General features: G+C 36.6%; 1 protein-coding gene across 16 annotated transcripts in view; it reads right to left on the reverse strand.

Moving 5' to 3' along the window:
* Positions 1–21,108, reverse strand: part of RIMKLB (ribosomal modification protein rimK like family member B) — a 36,049-nt gene extending 14,941 nt beyond the window's left edge. For 11 of the 16 annotated variants that reach the window (XM_023533997.1, XM_023533994.1, XM_023533993.1 and 8 more), the window contains exons 1-3: positions 20,841–21,108; positions 8,020–8,251; positions 592–822 (exon numbers count right to left, since the gene is read on the reverse strand). In XM_023533997.1, coding sequence (XP_023389765.1) covers positions 592–822; positions 8,020–8,194 — 406 coding nt within the window. In that variant the 5' untranslated portion in view covers positions 8,195–8,251; positions 20,841–21,108. Of the gene's footprint in view, positions 1–591; positions 823–8,019; positions 8,252–18,585; positions 19,414–20,840 lie in introns of all 16 variants that reach the window. The other 5 variants (XM_023533998.1, XM_011365772.2, XM_023533989.1 and 2 more) reach the window with 4 other exon arrangements.
* Between the last annotated feature and the right edge of the window lie 6 nt (positions 21,109–21,114).

Consider the following 21,114-nt stretch of genomic DNA (forward strand, 5'->3'; position numbering starts at 1 on the left):
TTGGCCTTTAAAAAAAATCATTTACCACAAAGTTTTAGAAGCACTGACCTAATATAGTGTCATTTTCTTTAAAATAAGGAAATATTTATAAAGAATTATCATGAAAGTGGTAATAAAGATAAAAATTAGACAGAGATGTCATCAAATTCTATTATCTTTTACCATAGGGGCTGGCAAACTAAAGCCTTTGGGACAGATTTGGCCCACTGTCTTTTTTTGTAATAAAGTTTTATTGGAACACAGCCACATTGCTTTGTTTAAGCATTTTCTATGGCAAGCTTGCACACTACAACAGCATTACTGAGGGTCACAAGAGCGCACTTATAGCCTGGAAAGCCCAAAATAATTACTTTTTGGCCCTTTACAGGAAAAGTTTGCTAAGTCTGTTCCATCCATATCATGGAACTAAATGTTAAGACATGAATCATAATTCTCCTGACCAGTCTGTTAAAACTGAAAGTCACTTCTATCTATAAAAACTTTCGGGTTCACAAATTCCCTTATATTACACAACCTTATTAGATTAGTATGGCTTTCAAATCGATCAAGTTCTCTAAAACTTAGGCTATAAATTCTTATTAGTGAACTCACCATAAGAAAAAGTATCTGGCAGAGGAACACCATGGCCAGCCAACTCTTGAAATGTCCAGAACTTATTAACACAGTTCAGGATGGCTTGAGGTCGGTTCATCAACCGGCATCCCATCTTCTCTAGATGGCGCAAAACAGTGATGTCACTATCGCTCTGCACCCAAGGGGTTGGTACTCTCACTACCACCACCTGGGGGTAGGCAGTAATTAGTTCTCCATTGATCCGAAGACCTGAAACATATAGGAAAGAAACCAAAACCATTCAAATGAAAAAGACAATAAAACAAAGAAACAGAAATATACCCAAGCTTGAAATACAAAATTAAATGTACTGTTTTGCTGACATTTCATTGGGACAAAGAAAAAAACCTCCTTAAATTATATTTCTTTGTAAGAAATAATATTTAATGGGAAACTTCTGCACTGGTTAAATAAATCATGATATATGGCAACACAATGAAATACTACATAGCCATTAAAAAGAATGTCATAAATCTCTATCCAGAAATGGTAAAAAAAAGTCCAGATGTTGAATTTTAAAAAAGCAAATCTGAGAATAAGTTTTATCTGTTTACATATGCATAGAAAATGTATGAAAGGATAAATGATATACATGGCTTTCTCTTGAGTGCGGAGTGTGTTTGGCAAGGCAGGGAGAGGAAGACAGAATAGGAAACTAACATTCTTCTCCATGCAATTCTCTATTTTCTTTATGTTCTTTTTTAAGTGAGAACATATGCTTTTATAATGAAAAAAAGAATATTTTTTTAAAAAGAAGTTTCTGGAATTTTACCCAATACCAATTTAAAGAGGTCCCAAGTAATAAAATATGGTATTTATGAGTTGGTCCTTAAAACCTATTTTCATTAAAAAATAGTATATATACGTGTTTAAAACTTTCAAATACAAAAGTATATAAACTCCCCTCAGAGACTATCCGACCCCTCCCCTGTGCCCCAGGCATGCTGATTCCTGGAACAGGCCTTTGCACTCCCCAGGTCAAGTATGTAGTGCATTTTCCCCTATCTAGGACAGGTCACGCCCCAGTATCTCTATCCAGCCTACCCGGTACTATACAACCCTATAGCATCTGCCACGGCACACCTAATACAGAAATTCTCTTAATAAACTCAAGGTAATACTAAAGTTTGTCGGCTGCTTTCTGTAGTTTCTTGGCCCTGGGGGGAAATTTTACATAACAGGTCCTTGCTCTCAAGAAGCTTTCATTCTAGTGGGAGAGACTCTATGTATTAATTTTTATTGTATTAGCTTTTAAACATGGTAGAAGTTCTGATACGAGAGAGATTGGCAGAGGTAATAGTTGAGTTATGGCATAAGCCTTGAGATATCTGTATGTTTAAAAAAGAAAGAAAGGACACTTCAGATTTAACAGAGTAGCAGACGTCACAGGGCAAAAAGAGCAATAAGAACAATGTCTGCCTCAACTGCAACTTGTACTGATGCAATGTAAAAGGTTGGTCAGTTAAGATCGGTCAGTCAAACGTGCAAAGCCACAAATTTATATATAATTGCATATAACATTGTATTCATTTTAAGTGTATAACAGAATGATTCAATACTAGTACATACTGTGAAACAATCACAATAAATTTAGTTGACATCCATCACCTCACATAGTTAACAATTTTTTTCTTGTGATGAGAACTTTTAAGATTTACTCTCTTAGCAACTTTTAAATATACAATACAGCATTGTTAACTATAGTCACCATTGTGTACATTACATCCCAAGGACCTATGTATCTTATAACTGGAAGTTTGTACATTGTGACCACCATCACCCCACCTTGCCACTCTCGCCTCTGGCCACCACCAAACTGTTCTCTGTATCAAAGACTTTGGTCTTACATATTAGTAACATCATACTGTATTTGCCTTTCTTTATCAGTCTTATTTCACTTGGCACAGTTCCCTTGAGGTGCATCCATGGTATCACAAATGGCACAATTTCCTTCTTTTCTATGGCTAAATAATATTCCATTATATATACATACATACACACTACATTTTCTTTATTCATTCATCCGTTGATGGAAACTAAAGTTATTTCCATGTCTTATAGTAAAAAATGCTGCAATAAACTTGGGGGTGCCGGTATATCTTCAAAATAGTGATTCTATTTCCTTCAAGTAAAAACTCAAAAGTGAAATTTCTGGATCCACAAATTCTGAGCTAGAGTTTATATCTGTTCTGATTGAGAGAACTGACGGTTTGTGCTAAATATTATCTGTTGATACCACACACTGCAAACCCACCCCCATCTTTTAATCCCTCCCTGTATGGCTGGGGCTAGAAACATTTCCCATTTTTCCTTACCAACAGAATTCTGGTTAGAGAATCCATCAATGAGAGACAATTACACAAAAATTTAAAGGTGAAAGAGAAGTGGAAGTCATTCTCCAGAGGCAGCTTTGGGTAGGTATGTGGTCATCAGCAGACATGGGTTTTGCCCGTGGCTTTAGGCATTCTCATAACCATTCACTGTGCTGCTGCTATAGGCATCTTGAGATCAGCAGCAGCTCGAGATGTAATAGCTAAAGAGATCAGGGTATATAGGCTGACAAACAAAAGGAAAAAATAGAGAAACCTAGAACAAAGATTTGGTGGATCTCAATAGGCAACAAAAATCTGAAGAAAAATCAGTCAAAAAACTAGGGAAATCTAGTTTTCAGTACTATTATAAAAGATAAGTCAGTATTATCAGGGGAGAATGATCAAATTCATTAAATATAACAAAGGTAACACAAAGATTAAGTTTTGAGTGATCAGGAAGAGATACTATCAAGAGAAAATTCAACTATTATTACATTCTCATCTCCCTAAACGGGAGACAGCTTTTGCTCTTTTTAAGAAAACGGATAAAGAAGGCAATGAAACCGTCCAGTGCTCAGTCTATATCACCAACAGGAACCACCCATCTGCTGCCACCAGAAAACGTGAGTACGGGACTACTTTACCCAAGGTGCAGTCAGATCTGAATAGTACACTACGTGAGTATTATCGAGGATGGAAAGAAATCCAATGCTTCCAGTAACAGAAACAAATACTTTGTTATTTTAGGCAAGCAGGTGATCCAAGGCTGGAAAGAAGGGCAGGTACAAAAGAATGTGAGCCGAAACAGGCTAAGTGACATCTCTTACGACTCTGCTACTGATCTCCTGGACACTGCAAATGCCACTCTAAGAATCCATTCTTATAAGAATATTATATATACCTTTCATATCTGGCTGCTTTCTAACGAGATATATTTTGTGTTTCCTATCAAAACATCCCTCTTTAACACTCTCAGTAAGCCTTTTCCCCTCTAATGTGTTTCCAAGACTTATCTAGCTATTAATCCCAGGGAAAGACAAAATTTGTCTCTTGAATTCTAAGTTCGTTTGGTAATGATGAGGAACTAATAAAACACTTTCTCCAGACCTTTATCAGTGATACAGAAAGAAACAAAAGAAAAACTACTCTAACAGTGTGCTCATTATCACTGAGGATTGCCGCACTGCAGCTGACAGTCATGTGTTTAAAAAAGAGAAAATGAGTGAAGGGTTTTTTTTTCAGTTCAAAGAAATTGAATAAATTTTTAAAAAATAAAGAGAAGAGGAAAATAGAAAGTAAGCAAACAACCAATCATTATGGCTATCCATTTTTAAAGCACTTTTTATTGAAAGTAATGACTAGCTAGCTTTTTTTTGTAAGTACCTTTAAAAAATACAAAATCTGAGATCAAGATAACAAACTGCCCCAAAAACTGGCAAAAGGATATAAAACATCAAATTTAGAGAACTCTGATGCCACCAGCTAAAATAATTCACCTCCTTGGATTTTATAAATGCTGACATTTAATCTCTGCATGTTTGAATGCACTCTCTCTAGCTTTTCTATAGACAGTTAAAAAAAACTGGCTCAAGAGAAACACTTCATGAAATTGATAAACAAAAAGACAAAATATCCTTAAGGGACTCATCTATTTATCCATTCAAAAGTATCTGCTGAGCACCTTCTTTAAGTACTCTGAACTTTAGGATAAAATCCTAGCCCACTTGAGAGGTTTTGAGGAGGATAAAGGGCTGGAGGGAGTGGGGGATGCATGTAAAGTACTTAATAAATGACTGGTACACAGTACATCATTAATAACTGGTAGTGGCTTTCCATTACTTTCAGTTTATGAAGGTAGGGTGGGTAGGTTGCTGGCAATAGGACCTTTGTCCTCAATTCCCGATTGAACATATCTGCTTTATTTAATATTTGATGCATAAGGACTCAGTATTAGAAGATACTCTTCTATTTTGCTAATTTAACATGAAAGCCTGTTTTTATTATTTTTCTTACTATTTTAATATGATTTGAAAATTAAAACTCAAAATACTATATCCAACCTAACTATTACATTTTCTTTACCCATAAAATAACAATCTTTCTTGGAATGGTAAAGAAAAGCTATACAGAAGTGAGGAAAAACATAATCTAAATTATTGTTAATGAAGCCAGCCATAAAAATTTGCTGCAGTCTTCTAGCAACAGAGTACTGTAGAAGAGGAGAGAGAGGAAGCAAAGCAACTTGGTAATGTATGCAAAGCTTCTTTTAAATGTCCAGCCTCTCTGTACATTTTGAAAAATGGAAAACTTTTTAACAGTAGCTCCAGGTTAAAGACAAATATTTACTCTACCCAACTTTTAGCAATCACAACTACATGATATAAACTTTCTTAATACAGATATAAGTAAATATAAATAAAAATATGTAATTTATTTAACCATATAATTTTAAGTATTAATAAGTATAAACTAAAAGCTATGGAATAATAAATAATGAAGGGAATTATTTTGACATGGCACTTATATAAGGACTTGCATACCTATTTGCAAGCATGTCACATTTTCTAAAGTTTATTTCACTTCTACTACCTGTAATTTCATAGTAACTTTTATTCATACAGCTATACTCTAATTCATAATACTCAACATCACATATAAAACTATAGCCATTTCCAAGAACAATTTGATCCCTAAATGTGGAAGAGTTTATAGCATTGGAGGTATAACTAATCCTATTTCTTCACTTTCCTAAACTACTTTGGAAAAGGACAGGCAAACAGTCTAATCAGACAGACATAATTTACACTCAGTGCTGGCAGAGAAGATAAATTTAATTCAAGTATCTCACTGAAGAATTAATAACAAAAATGTAGACTGATTTAGCATGCAGACTAAATATAATCAGAGTTCCCTATTAACTTTAATAACAGGAAGAAAAGGGATATTCATATGATATTTGCTTTCACGTTTATGTTTTGATACTGTCTGTGTCATTTGTGCAATAAAAAGATATAAAGCTATTAGTCTTTTGAAAAAGAAAAAAAGATATATGTAGCTAGGGTTCTTAGCACTATGCTTTGTAAATAGTAGGTACTCTCAAACTGTTCACTTTTCTTCTCTTCACAATTAACAGGAAACATCCAAGGGAATATTTAAGAAAAATGTCCAGAATAAATTAAAATGTTTTAATTATATGAAATAACTTTGTTATTTGGGGATGGGTTTGTCTACTTATACAACAATGGAAAAGAAGTACCAAAAAGCCAGGATAACCCCCAATGAATTAGGACCAGTTGACCTGATGGCTTTACTGGTGAATTCTACCAAACGTTTAAAGAACCAATACAAATCTTTCTCAAACGCTTCCAAAAAATTGAAGAGGAAGGAACACTTCCTAACTCATTCTTATGAAGCCACCATAACCCTGATATCAAAACTAGACAAAAAACACTGTAAGAAAACTACACCCAAGTATCCCCTATGAACATCAATGCAAAATCCTCAACAAACTACGAGCAAACAGAATTCAGCATCGTATTAAAAGGATTATACACCATGACCAAGAGATATTTATTCCTAAAATGCAAGGATAATTCAACATATGAAAACCAATCAATGTAATATACTACATCAACAGAATGAAGCAGGGAACTTTGATCCCCTCTAATGATGCAGAAAAAGCATCTAATAAAATTTAACACCCTTTAATGATAAAAATCTCAACAAAATAGGATTAAGAAAAAACCATCTCCACATAATAAAACCCACATATGAAAATGCTACAGCAAACATCATACTCAGTGGTGAAAGATTGAAAAGGTTTTCCTCTAGATCAGGAATAAGGCAAGGATGCCTACTCTTTCACCACTTCTATTTAACATACTACTAGATGTTCTTGCCAGAGCAATTGGGCATGAAAAAGAAATAAAAAGCACAGAAATTAGAAAGGAAGAAGTAAAATGTATTGCTTTTTGCAGATAATATGACCTTATATGGAGAAAACATTAAAGACTCTACAAAAAAAAAAAACTGTTAGAATAAATTCTGCAAAGTAGCAGATAAAATGTCAACACACAAAAATCAGTTGCATTTCTATACACAAACAGTGAACAATCTAAAAATGAAATTACAAAAACAATTCCATTTACAACAGCATCAAAAAGAATAAAATACTTAGGAATTAACTTAGCCAAGGAGGTGAAATACTTGTATAAAACTATAAAACATTACTGAAAGAAATTAAATAATAAATAATATTCATGTTCATGGATTGGACACAAAGCAATCTACAGAGTCAATGCAATCTCTAGCAAATTCCCAATGTTTTTTGCACAAATAGAAAAATGCATCCTAGGATATATGTGTTGCTATATATGATAGGATATGTGTATTGGACCTAGCCACATATATTAAAAAAAGAGAGCTGGACTGAAAATAGTGTCTATCTATTTTATAAAGGTAGTAAGTAGTTATTCACTCAAGTGAAACAAATTAGAAACATTTCTAAAGCATTTCTTTCAAAAGCAACAATAACTGTGTAGAAAGGTACTAAGAATGAAATAGATGTTAAGAGAGCAGAGAATAAAGAGTAAATGTTTCCAAAGAGATTCTATTTACTTAAATCTCTGGTATCATATGTTATTAATCAGGCAAGATTCTGGTCTATTAACCAGCCTGTGAATGAAATTACTCAACAATAGAAGATTTGTACTTTGAATATTAATTCTCACAACAGCCACTTGTCTCCATTTTATTGATGAGGAAATTAAAATATATAGCCTCATTATGATTCCAGTCACAAAGCAAGTAAGTGATCTAGAATATATTTTAAATGTTTATTTTATATCCTTACCCAACATTATTGCTAACAATACTAACCCATTAAGTATTCTCTGAAAATTAATCAAAAATTCCAACTATTTCCTAAATAATACTATAAGGGGTTTAATAAATACTGGCATTTCCATTTCTTAAAATTAGATAATACTTAGTATGATAAGGCTATTAACAATTCCTTTGTCCTAATTATTCCCAAAACATGCAGATTCACCATATTCTAAGTAAAAATCCAAAACATTACTTAGTATAGACTTACCCAGGTTTCCTTGCTCGATTGTCAGCACCACCTCATCCATCACCACAGCCCTAAAATCCAGTTCCTCCTCACAACATTTGGCCTTCAATGCTCGTAAGATCTCTTTCTGGGGATAATCTTCCCTGATGCGACGATCTGTCAAAAACCACAACTTGGCAGCCACAGAGCTACACATCTTGATCTGTCTGTTCTTCCTTTTTCTGGATTATTTCCTCCTGAATGTAAACTCTTTCTAGATGGAAGAGAAAATACACATACAAATCAAGAAATCTACTTAATTTCTGGCTGTTACACAAATAGATGCTGATTACATACTAACTATAGAAACAGGATAATAAGAGCATCACTTTTTCCCGTGCAAATTAAAAATTTTTACACCACTAAAAATACGGAAAGTGACAACCTCCCCTGAAATTAGATTTTTTCATTTTCTACTGAATAAGCTAGCACTGCAGTTTTATAATTACAGCAGGTCACTTATCATAAGCTTTCAATATCATTCCATATATTACATATGAATATACTTTAATCTGATCATCTACTTTCAAATGATTTACCTCTCCCCATATTCCCATAGCTCTCCCATCACTACAAACTCTCATCATATATATTGAAGTACCTATAGTTTTTTTAATTCAATTTTCTTCTCTTATTTTGTTGTATGTATATTTTATTATAAACATTTATAGGTATGTAAAAAATGCTAGATGAGCATTAACACTGAAGTTATTTACACAGTAACTTTAATCACAGTAAATAATTTGAGAATGTGGGAAAGAACTTTAAATAACCAAATAAATGCCGAAGTCTTTTCATTAAAATTTGTGTATTTCAGTCAGGACAGCATGCTCTTTCTTAGTGTTTTCATTCTTTCTTTAAATAGATTTTAAAACAAACACAGCTTGTTTACTAGAATGCAAAAAAGGACTTTCTTCCACAAATAGAGTTTTGTTTCTCAGAGTTTATATATAGCGTGAGCAAGATAACAGTTGAAATTCATTTTCCTGAGACGCAGTGAAAAGTTATCTTTTACTAACAAACGTAACAGGTGATTCCAACAAAAGAATTTTTTTTCAAAAATAAAATTCCTATTATTATTTCAGATGACATGGCAAACTAACAGATGGAAAGGACAAGGGCAAGGACTAGAGGAAGAAACAGCCATACTGACTTGACAGCCAGCTTCCACCATCTCCCTGCTAGAACTTGTCCCCAATGTACCCCTCACGCACTCCCCAGGGTCTCAGCCAGAAGGGCCTGCTCCACAGATGCCCACAGTGGTTAAGACCAGAATATCATGGGACATAGGCACCCCACAATACATACACACCCCAAACCTTGGCCTGCCATACCTGCTTCATGACCCCTGGCCTCAAAGGTATCAGTCACTGGAAAGCAGGGAATGAACAAAAATAACGTGGGAGATAAACAGGAAAGCAGGAAAGGGGCTTGTAGCTGTGGAAAAGCAAGGGGTAGGAAGGAGCTCTCAGCTGTGGTAATGCATCAGGGCGAGACTCAAGTAACCAGCAAAGGAGATGCCCAGAGCCTCCTGGCCCTCTGTGACCTTGCTGCACAGCTGGGGTAAGAACACGCCCACTCAAGCCCTAGGCTAGATATGGTAATAACTCAACTTACACACTAGGAAGATGGGATGTGGCCTTACAGGGTCTCCCAGGCCACTAGGAAGGGTCTCACTCTTAGAAGGAAAAGCTCCACAAAAGTCACACCATAGTACCTAATGTAGAGATTTCCAATTTCCCTTGAGAGAACTGGAAAAATGGCTTTATAAAATGTTATATTGGGCAGTTTTTGAAACACCCTTTTCTTGACACTCTGAAGCCATCTCAATGCCTCCTCTGACACTTAGTTCTTGAACATCGTCTATTCACCAATGTGATTGAATTTCATTGTATGAAACAATATTGCATGAGCACAGCAGTTCGGGCCCCAAAAGAAATCAGGATGGGACATTACAGCCACTGGCAACTGAGAAGCAGAAACATTCTGCCAATACTGATATGTCAGCTCTCAGAAAAAGCCCAGGTCACCACGGCAACACAACATGGTGTTTCCAGTGATTTTGTGCTAGGACAGTGAAAGCACTCCGGGACTGCCATTCCACACAGGCATGCAACTTGAGATGCACATGAGCATCTCTATCTCATCTGGTTTCACAGCCGCATAAAGTTTGGGTGTTTCTACATCAGTATGCAGCAAACTGCAGGTTTGGTTTAGGATCCCCATCTCTTCATTTTCCTTTTAATGGGCTCCAAATTCTCTAAATGGGGTTTGAACAAGGAAAATGATATTCCTTCTGTCTGGGAGAGTTGAAGCCAATCTAGAGATATCACTTGCCACAATCTTTCAGAAGGGGTGCCTGTACCCCGGACCTAGAACTGGAGGAATGCTCTTGCCCTGCAAAAGAAGACTCTATGAAAGAGGTAGAGGCTGTGCTGAAAAGGGGTGACATTAGTTTCGATGGCTATGGTTTCTCAAAGCCCGCCTAAGTGGCAGGAAACATGGCAGGATCTCAAGGGAAGTCACCTCACCTGGAACCGAGGTATCTTTAAATTATATAGAATACCTTTTCTTTATCAGCTTCAAAAGATTTTTGTTATGCCTTGCTTTTCATGTAAAGGTCATAGAAGTATGCCACACTGTGTTCCAACTCATTATTTCTGTATACCAAGTTTGTAAAGATGACATCCCCAGTTTGTAAAGAGCCCATCTGATTCTTAACGACTTTCAGCTTATTAATCGTGGTTCCATTGGTGCTGGTATCTCCAAGCGACACCTGTCCAGACCAGTTTATTGACCGGGAATTAAAGGGCACAACCTCTCCACCCAATGGCCACTCCTGTTTCCATTGGAGGACTTGGGGCTGGCCATCCTTGGTGCCCAGGGCTGCTGCTGCAGTGGCTGCTTAACTTTTTAAGGCTACTCCTTTGGAATTCACATCTAACCATATCCAAGAAATGGTCATATGAAGACTCTCCAACCCCAAAGACAAGAGGCTCTGCATCATCCCTACCACCACCCTCATGGTCTGGCCAGCAATGCCTTCCTGTGGGGCAGAGGGCCTGGAAAGGACCAGCGGGCCTCCTCTGATAGCCTCCTCCTCCCCTACTATTTTAAAACATCTACTCTTCCCTTTTTCCCAGTAACATAAAGAAAAAGAAAAAACAAAAAAGTTTCTAAGCAGTCAAAAGCAAACAATAAATTTATGCAGTCCAGGAGCCCAAAAGTACACCAAAATGATAGTCCTGCATCTTAAGAAAAAAAAAGTTCAAATTATAGTCACTATTTTAATAGAGAAAAGAGTCCCCTGTAAAATAAAATGGTTCCTTTTTTTCCCCTCTGACATTTAACGGAGTAGGTTTGGTTACTCAATAAGTTATCTGTACAAGAAGAGCTTATTGAGGGTGGAGCTGAAGGTGCCAATTCATCCACATGGCTGCCATACCAGAGCCCTGCGGCACCAGGGCACCTGGGAAGAGGAAGACAGAATTAGAAGATCCTGTGATGTTGGCGTGGGAGGATTTATCTTGGGGACTTTAGGATGCTGGTTCCACGATGTAGGTATAATTATGCAAAACTAAGAATATAGGAAAGAATTGCCAAAGAATTAAAAATAAGATTTTATATGAAACTATCCACCTTGATCCTGAAAGAAAACAAACCAATGCCAACAGCAGCAACTGAGCCATCTTGAGCATAAAAAACTCAAATACAACTCGCTGAAGTTAGTGTAAACAAAGTAGAGATCGACTATATAAAACATTGTATGTACCATAAGAAAGCTTTCAATCAAGTAAAGTATATGTAAGTTTAAAAAAAAAAGTGTTCTCCAATAGTATAAGATAAATAAAGCATTTGCAAATGTCTACATATACACTACAGTATTTCTCCTCTTAGAACGTAAACTCAGATCAACTAATTTCTACCCTCTATTTCCCAAGTATCAAGGAAAACAACGTATGTGTAAACATCAGATACCAAATAAACACTATTGATAACTACTAATGTATATTTTTTGAAATGAAGAGAAATTCAAAGAGAATTTCCTTTTATATTAGAGATAGTTTTCCCATGCAAACTTCTGGATAGGCACACCATTAAAAAAGTCACTGTCATCTTCAAATAGTCTAGGTAAGGCTAATTAAATGTGAATCATAAAGTGACTCATTCACTTTTCTTGTGAGGCCCTTTCACAATAGTAATTATTCTGGTAAAAAATCACAATCTACCATCTGAAGATTATTCAGATATCTCTTACTATTAGGAAAATTCTTTATTCCAGATAAGACACAGCATATGAACTCAGAATCAAAAGACTGAAAAAGAATAAAGGGTAGAGAAAAAAAATGAAATACTAATACACAAACTAAATTTACTCCGTTTGGCAATTCCTAGAGAATGCTTTCAATGACATCATTCTGTCTTGGATATGAAATACAGAAGTTGGAACAGGTTTATAGAAAAAAAATAACACGTGTATCTTGAGTTGTACACTCCTTCAGGCTCTTTTTCTGTGACTTTTTTCCCTTACAGCTTTCCTTCTGTACATAATCCTCAGGGCTTCATTCTTAAACCCTTCTCTCCTTTCTCTAGAAATGTCATCCTCAGCCAGGTTTCAACAATTATCATTGAAACCTGAATATCTCTCTCACCAGCAACTCTAAACTGAATTACAGATCATATTTCTATGTGCCATTAGGCATCCCTAATTAATGCCACCCACTACTACCTCGGTTGAGAAAGTAAAAATATGAATTTTTATTTTTAGTCACCACAAACATGCTCCAACACCTGGATTTCCTATTGTGATGGTTAAATTTTATGTGTCAACTTAGCTAGGCAATGGTGCCCAACTGTTTGGTCAAATAATAGTCTACATGTTACTGTGAAATACATTTTGTAAATGTGATTAAGATCTACAGTCAACTGGCTTTGAGTAAAGGAGATTAGCCTCTATAATGTGGGTGGGCCTCATCCAATCAGTTGAAGGACTAAAGAGCAAAACTAAGATTTCCCAGAGAAACTCTGCCTGAGTTACCAGCCTACTGGCCAGTCCTACAGATTTCAAATTTGCCAGTCCCACAATCGCACTAGCCAATTCCCTAAAATTAATAGCTTGTGCACGTGCACTCTCTCTCTCGTGTCATGTAACTTAATAATAAAACTGTACCTTTTAACGTCAACTTTGTGATACTTCACCTTTTAAGCAAGAATCTGTATACCAAGGCTTTTTCTCTCAGTGAGTTCTACTGTCACCAATTCTTCCCAACTGCTCCCCTAAACGCAACACATAATTTGGTATATGAAAGTTTACTCTCTTTCCTTTTCTTTACTTTATCCAAAAGTCTGTCAGAAGTAGATCTGACTTGCTGTTTAAGGTACAAAAAATAAACATTAAGATGAAAAGCTCAGAAGAGTCTCAGAAACACCCAAATAATAGTGTTATTCCAGTTACTCCATTACCCACTAATAATGTTCATCAATAAATGATCACAAAAGAATATCCCTTTGAAACCAGGTAGTTCCTATATAAATCATATCCTTTAGCTAAGATGCCACTTAAAATAATATTACTGTTTTTGTGTTCTAAGTTTATAAAATGTCATTTTCTTTACTACATTAACTTGAAGGTAGACTGGAATGCTGCAAAAGCAGCAGCAAGGGGCTGGATATTAATCAAAACTGACTACACCAGGGACAGAAAAGAAATGTATAACAGTCCTCATGGTACTCTCCTTATACTCGAAAGAGGATGCCTCAAAAACAGACCAAACATCCAATTTCTCAAAATTTGCATAACACATCCACTCATACACTCTCCTTCTTATAGCTCTTTCACCTATGATACCCTTTTTAAAAAGCTATATACATGATCATAGGTGAAAAATAAGAAGATAACGATTTTCCTAACCAAATTCAATATGGTCCCTTTACCAAAAGACTGAAAAAAAATAATGGTAAAACATGAGTGTTTACACAGAAACCGAAAAAGCAATGAAGATAAGGAAATATTTTGGAATATATAGACAAGTGCCTATAAATTCCCATTCCTACAAAGAAATACGTGCAGCATAAAGGCAAAACAATGCATTCAGGTAAAGTTAAATACATTCTCTATTTACAGTTCGCAAAATACTTTCCACATATATATTCTCATTTACTGTCATATAATTATGTGAGGAACAGACATATATTATCCTATTTTAAAGAAACAGCTTGCCCAAGATATCACAATAGTAGAGGAAAGACTAGGAGTCAGGTTTTCTGAGCTCTTTGTACTACACTTAAAGATATCGAAGAGAATCTAGATAAGAAAAATAAATTCACATTTTGAGTGGGTATATGTCCAAATACTGTGTTAGGCAGTTTATTTTTATCTTCTCGTTTAATCCTCAAAACCATCCCTGACACATTATTGTCTTTATTTGGCAAGTGAAGCTGTTCTAGAAGAAAGGTTAGTTAACTTGTCTAAATTCACATAATGAGAAGGTAGTAGAGCCCAAGTGACTTCAAGTTCCATACACCCTATGGCAGAGATCCCCAATTGCCTCACAATATCCATTTTCTATGTACTCTTTAGTAATAAGATATCTGACATTAAGCTAAGTATAATGCCATGTCTGTATCCCTTAGGCTTTCTTACAAGTAGATATGGTCATATAACTAAATCTTGGCCAATGAGAGGTGAGTGAAAGTACTACACTGCAAATTCCAGGAAGCATACTTAACTTATTTCCCATTTAGGAAAAAAAAATGTACAGCTCACTGACAGCATTAATTTAATTTTACATAAACACACTCTTTGAGAGTGAAGCAAATCTGACTAGTTTTCAATGCGAAAACAGAATATAAGAACTGTTCTTAGGATTATTTCTAAACAGAACTTGTCTCTGATCCTAATGTAACAAAAAAATGTATACATAAATCAGATTCATCAAATGAATCTCCGGCTAATGACTATTTGAGAACGATGTTAACATCACACATAGGAATACTATGTTTCCTAAGATTTGACATTTTCAGTGATCGAGAATTACTGTATTTTGTAAATGGAAATACCACTACTAAAAATAGAATGCTATAAATAAAATGGTGTCATTTGTTTCCAAAGACTGATATACTAGAGCGATGTGAAAATATAATAATAAAAGTGAGATATTTCGTGGCAAACTTTGGGGATAAGGTTAGGGCTGTAATTTGCGAGTTATCTCGGCGTAAATGCTGCAGGTGCAAGCACCACTCAAGCCCCACCAACAAGTATTCTTGGAGCAAATTGGAAATGGGTTGAGTGGTGTCCTCTTCCTTGGCCCTTCCTCCACCTTGCTACCTGGAATGTGGATGTTATGGCTTCAACTCTACCAACCAATCATCTGGATTATGAAGTCAACTCTAGGAAAAACAAAACTTCACGTTAGAAGAACTTGAATCCTTAACAGTTGTGTAGAGACATGGCCTTGGACTGCCTACTACCTCTTTGCAAGAGAAAGAAATAAACTGCTATCCTGTTTATGTCAATGATATTTGTGGATTCTTTATTATAGGCCACTGATTCTACCATATCTTGCTCAAAAACTAAAGGAAATTATTTCCTTCACATCGAGGTATGCATGTCAACAAGTAATGTTTGTAAGTGAGACTTTATTCTTATATTCTTATACTAATAAGATCATCATTTTACATTTGATCATTTTATTTTTAAGCTCCTTTTCACAACATCCCTGGAGAAGTATTTGTATATATCTCCCTCAAAAAAAGCAAACTGTTCAAAGTCAAAAATCACTTGTAATCACAGAAAACTAAGATTCTAACAAGATAACTAAGTACACAAAACTAAGCATTCAATTAAGTAATACATTCAATTAATATTTGACTGTCTACAATGCACTTTACCTAAAATACCATGGTAAACAAAACAGATGCAGTCCCAGCCCTCACAGAGCTAAAATATTATCTGATTGTTAAAACATTACGAGTAAGAAAAGATGCTCAACATCAATAATCACTAGGAAACTGCAAATCAAAACCATGAAACTATTTCGCACATAGTAGGATGGCTATCAAAAAACAGAAAATATGTGTTGGGAAGGATGTGGAGAAACTGGAAGCCTTGCAAATTGTCAGTAGGAACGTAATAAAATGGTGCAGCTGCTATAGAAAACAGTATGGTGGTTGCTCAAAAAATTAAAAATAGAATTACCATATGATCCAGCAATTCCACTTTTAGGTCCAAAAAAACTGAAGGCTGAGTCCCAAAGAGGTATTTGCACACACATGTTCATTGCAACATCACTCACAATAGTTAAAAGGTGGAAGCAACTCATGTCCATCCACAGATGAATAAATAAGCAAAATGTAGTATATACAGACTATACCTTAAAAAGGAATTAAATGCTGATACATGCTACAACATGATGAACCCTGAGGACATTATGCTCTGGTATCTAAAGGAGTCAAATTCATAGAGACAGAAAATAGAATGGTGGTTATCAGGCGCTGAGGGTTAGGGGAATGGGAAGTTATTGTTTTATGTATAGAGTTTCAGTTTTGCAAGATGAAGAGTTCCAGAGATGGATATGGTGGTGGTTGCACAACAATATACCTGTGTACTTAAAAATGATTAAGATGGTAGATTTTATGTTATATGGATTTACCATAATTTAAAAAATATTGAAAAGGGGAGTGAAATGTCATGAGCAAATTAACATGCAAATTTTTACACATTTTCAATTAAAGGGTGAAAAAATGTTAAGTTTCCTGTTCCTTAGTTACTAAAATTCCCAATAGAAAGTGGTATATAAAACATATTAAGCTTAAAAACATATAGTTTTCTTTCAACAGAAGGTTATATAAAGTATCTTTAGAACATGGCACAAGATTTGAAAAATGTTCCTGAGACACAATGTACAGTACAGCTCAAAGTTCATTACATTTGACATGTTAAATGTTGGGCCAAATTTTCTTTGAACATTGAACATTACTTTGAGAAAGAGTTGGAAAGCTATTATTAATATACTCAAGCTGAAGGCTTTATATTTATAGATATAGCTAAACTGATAACTCCAAAGCATCACAGAATTCCAAGGTTGTTATTTCGGCAAACCTGCATGAGTTTTCAAGATGCAGTTCTGAAGATATATCAAGGTCTAAAATGCTATCAAATATGGGACAGCAGAGCAGTAACAGAGAACTAGTCTCATATAGCAAACCCATGTTCTATTTTGGAGAACTTATTCCTAAGAACCAGAAGCCAAGAGCAAGTATCATAAGGAGAGAGAGAGGAGGGGAAGGGGGTAGGAAAAAGAATAGATAAGGAGCTGAATAGATTGAAAACTTTTAAGTAAGAGGTAGATTTGGATTTTTCTTTTTTTAATCACAACTTGGTAATGATGTATTACCACTTTAGAAAAGTAGTAAAAATGAATTGGGCATATCAACGTTTATACAAATTTGTTTTGCTAATTCATCAATTCACAAATTGGTTCAAATTTTATATAAGAATCTAGTAGACTCCTCCCAGACAATGCTGGGGGAACTGACAAATGAAAAGTACAGATATCAATAAAATTAAACTATAAACTCAATGAAGACAATCCCTGTTTTATTCTCTGCTGTTATCTCTAGCGGGCAACACAGAACCTCACATATGACAGACAAAAGTTAAGGGTTAGGAGTTAAAGGGGTTTACTATATTAAATCATTAAGAGAGCATCAAAAAAACCATAGCTATTTTCAATATTAAATACCAGGCAAATGTGTATCCCATATGATCTAAACATGGCTGTCAAAATTGTATTTCTTATAAAAAACAACCAAAGCCTAATGCTACTTTCCATCATCACTATACAACTGATCCTGAAATAATTAGCTTTGCTAACAATTAACGGGGGCGGGGGGCAGGGCGCGCATACAATTTCAGTAAAAGGTGGAAAAAGATATAAGCAGGGTTCCATGCAGACCAGGCTTTAAGGGAGTAGAGCTGGCGAGCTCTGTGGCTTTTGTCCTCCAAGCCAATTTTAAAAGGGGGGGTGGGCGGGGGCGGGCATTGGAAAAGAAAACATTGGCAATAACGCCATGGCATTTAGTTACTATGAAGCCAAAAGTCAGTCTTTCTTTTTTGCAAACCTAATATATACACAGATACATATGGCACATGAATCTAAAATACATTATGTACGAATATTTTTGGAGGTACTACATTATTTCTTAACAACCCTTAATATGACAAGCAGGAAAATTCCCAAGTAATGAAAGACAATTTCCCCAACATCTGTACCTAATCTCCCCTATTCAGCCTCTTGAAACGACACATGCCAGTACAGCTAACATTTAAAAATATTTTTCATTGTTCCTATCACAATCTACTCTCTCAGATTTTAAAATAACGTATCTATTACAATTTCTAAAGTCTCTTCTCATATGCTTATAACTTAATCCCATTTGCAGAGAATACTTTTTAAACTAACCTGCCATAAATTCTCTCTACAAATCCATATCACTAAAGTACCCCCCAAAACAGTTGTCAGCAAGCAACATACAATAAAAACTCACCCTCCTTACTTTATGTTTGGTTTTCTCTCACTCTTCACATGTTGTTCGTGGGTATAGAAGTTCTTCCTCCACCCATTTTCTCTCAGTTTAGGTCTCTATGCCTGCTCCCCAAGGGAAGATGATAAAGGCTACTTCCCAAAGTGTGGGACAACTGGTTCTGCTCTGTCCCCTTCCCCCAACCCCTTCCAGGGTTCATGTTGTTCAGTCTTTCAGCTCAAAGGGTGGGGAGAAGTTTTGAGAAATCAGTCCAGTGACTTACCCCAGTAGCAAATCCCAGGTGGATACAAATTGGGCAAAGGAAGAATTGGGAGATATTTTAAAGGACTTGGTTCATCCTGTGCCCCAACAAACTAATGCCTGAAGCTTGGTTGGTGTTCATTGATCATAGGAAAAAAGAATATTCACTTTAGTGTGTTTCTTCACAATATAGCTGAGAAGGGGTAGAGTTTTTAAAAGATGTTGCTGGCAATTTCCCTCTGGAGAGGAAAAGGGAACTAAATGAGAAGGAAAAATAAAAAGGATAGTTTCTTCATGTCACTCTCCCCACCACCCCCAGATGCTATCAATAGGGACTCTAAGGAAACATGAGAAAAAATTTTAAAAGCTATCCCCACAGAAACTAAGATAAGTGGAATTTTAGCTGGTAGCCAAAAGTCTAAAGGTTAGATATGCAGCTCCTTGCCCCCTGCAGGGGAAAAGGCGGGGGAAAAAAAAAAGTGGCTCTTGACTGAGTGGAGGATTGTAAGTGACTGAATTTGCTGTTCCCCTTCTTGGCTCTTTTTTCAGAATCACAGACTGCCCCCCTCCCTGAAAAGCAGACTCCAGCACCTGGTGGGGGTAAGAGAAGACAAGAGAGAAAAAAAGGGAGACAGAAAAAGATAAAAACATCAACAGCCATGTTGCCAAACTAACAACTAAATCTATGACATGAAAGAAGGAAATTAATAGCACTAACCAAGATAGAAAGGAATAAACAAGATTACCTCAAAACAAAATAGGTCTCCTCCCCTTTGACACACTAACCAAATAACGCACGGTAACCATTAGAAAAAAAAATTTAACTATGACTGTTAATATTTTAAATTAGTTTTTTGTTCTAAAATATAAACGTTAAATCTCCATAATTGGAATTTCAGAGAGTGTTTTATTCCAAATGAATATCTTAAAGTATATTGACAACGAATTGTTTTAAAAAAAAAAACACGTTTAAACTACCTAATGTTGTGAAAGAATTAAAATGAGATTTAAACATGTAAATTTTAATTAGTTATTAAAATGTCCGTAAATATAATATGACAAGCCTACAAAAAAGGAATATCTTCCATACTAAGCTTCCCGTGTACTTTCCATACAGATTGAGAATTTAATCCAACTCAGCAAAGATGTGGGAACAATTTCATAATTAATGGGAAAATAATAGCACACAAAGAATTTACATCGAAAATATATTCACCACGGTTAGTGTAACTTCACTCATAGAACAGAATTAAAGACCCATCTCTATTCATAAACACAAATGGGATAAAATACTGGGATTACAAATCTGATATCAAACATAAGGATAAATCAGTAAATCTGAAATTACCCCCTTTTTGGCTTTTTTAAAGAGGAGCAGGGGGAAGTAAGAGTTGCAACAGGGTCAAATGCTTTAAAAAAAAAAAAGTCAACCAAAATAGGCAATGATATTGTCACCCTATTCTTATTCAAAGGATGTCAAAGGAAAGAGGAATCACTGTCACACTCTCTAAAATTTACACGTAAGGGGGAAAACATGGAATTAAAAACATCACGACTGCAGAAGGAACACCACATCCTCCTCCCTCGGTCACACCACAGGAATTTGTCTAATGGAAACAGGGGCAGCAGAGATTACCACACTCTTGGGGACAGGTTAGCACAGCGCATTCCCAGGGCTACCACACCCCCTCACAACAGGAAAACCGTACTTCACGCCCGAGGTCGCTGACTCTCCAACACAGTCCTCCCAGCCACAGGCACACGGCATCGTCGACCCCTCCCAGCATACCCGAGTCTAGGTTCTGCCTCGCTCCCCACCGTCACAGCTCTGAAACGACCCCCGGCCTTTCCGGGCCCGGGGCAGGAGAGCGCACAGCCGGGCCCCCACCCCGGCCGAGCCCCCCGCTCGGCGCCGAGTCCATTCGGCCGAACCCGCCCGCTGCGGGGAGCCGGGCGCGGGGCCGGCACGTCCCTGCCTCACCCCCGACCCTGGGCGAGGGAAGAGAGCGGACGCTCACCTGGCTCGGGTGGCTGCTCCTTAGCTCTCGGCCAGCGGAGCCCAGCTGGGGCCTCCGGGGGAAGCGCGGGCTGCGGGGCGGGCTGACGGTCCGCGGAGAAGGGGGAGGGGGTCGGGATGCCGGGAGCCGCCTCCTTCCTCCTCCGCCACCGCGGCTCCTACAGCCAGGCCGGGCGCCCTCGCACACTCGCCCACTTTCTCACAGCCTCGCGGTCGCTCTGGCTCGCCCTCACCCCCACTTCCACACACACTCGTTCCCACACGCACTCACGCCC

This window comes from Pteropus vampyrus, unplaced genomic scaffold, assembly GCF_000151845.1.
Source record: "Pteropus vampyrus isolate Shadow unplaced genomic scaffold, Pvam_2.0 Scaffold116, whole genome shotgun sequence".
NCBI lineage: Eukaryota > Metazoa > Chordata > Mammalia > Chiroptera > Pteropodidae > Pteropus > Pteropus vampyrus.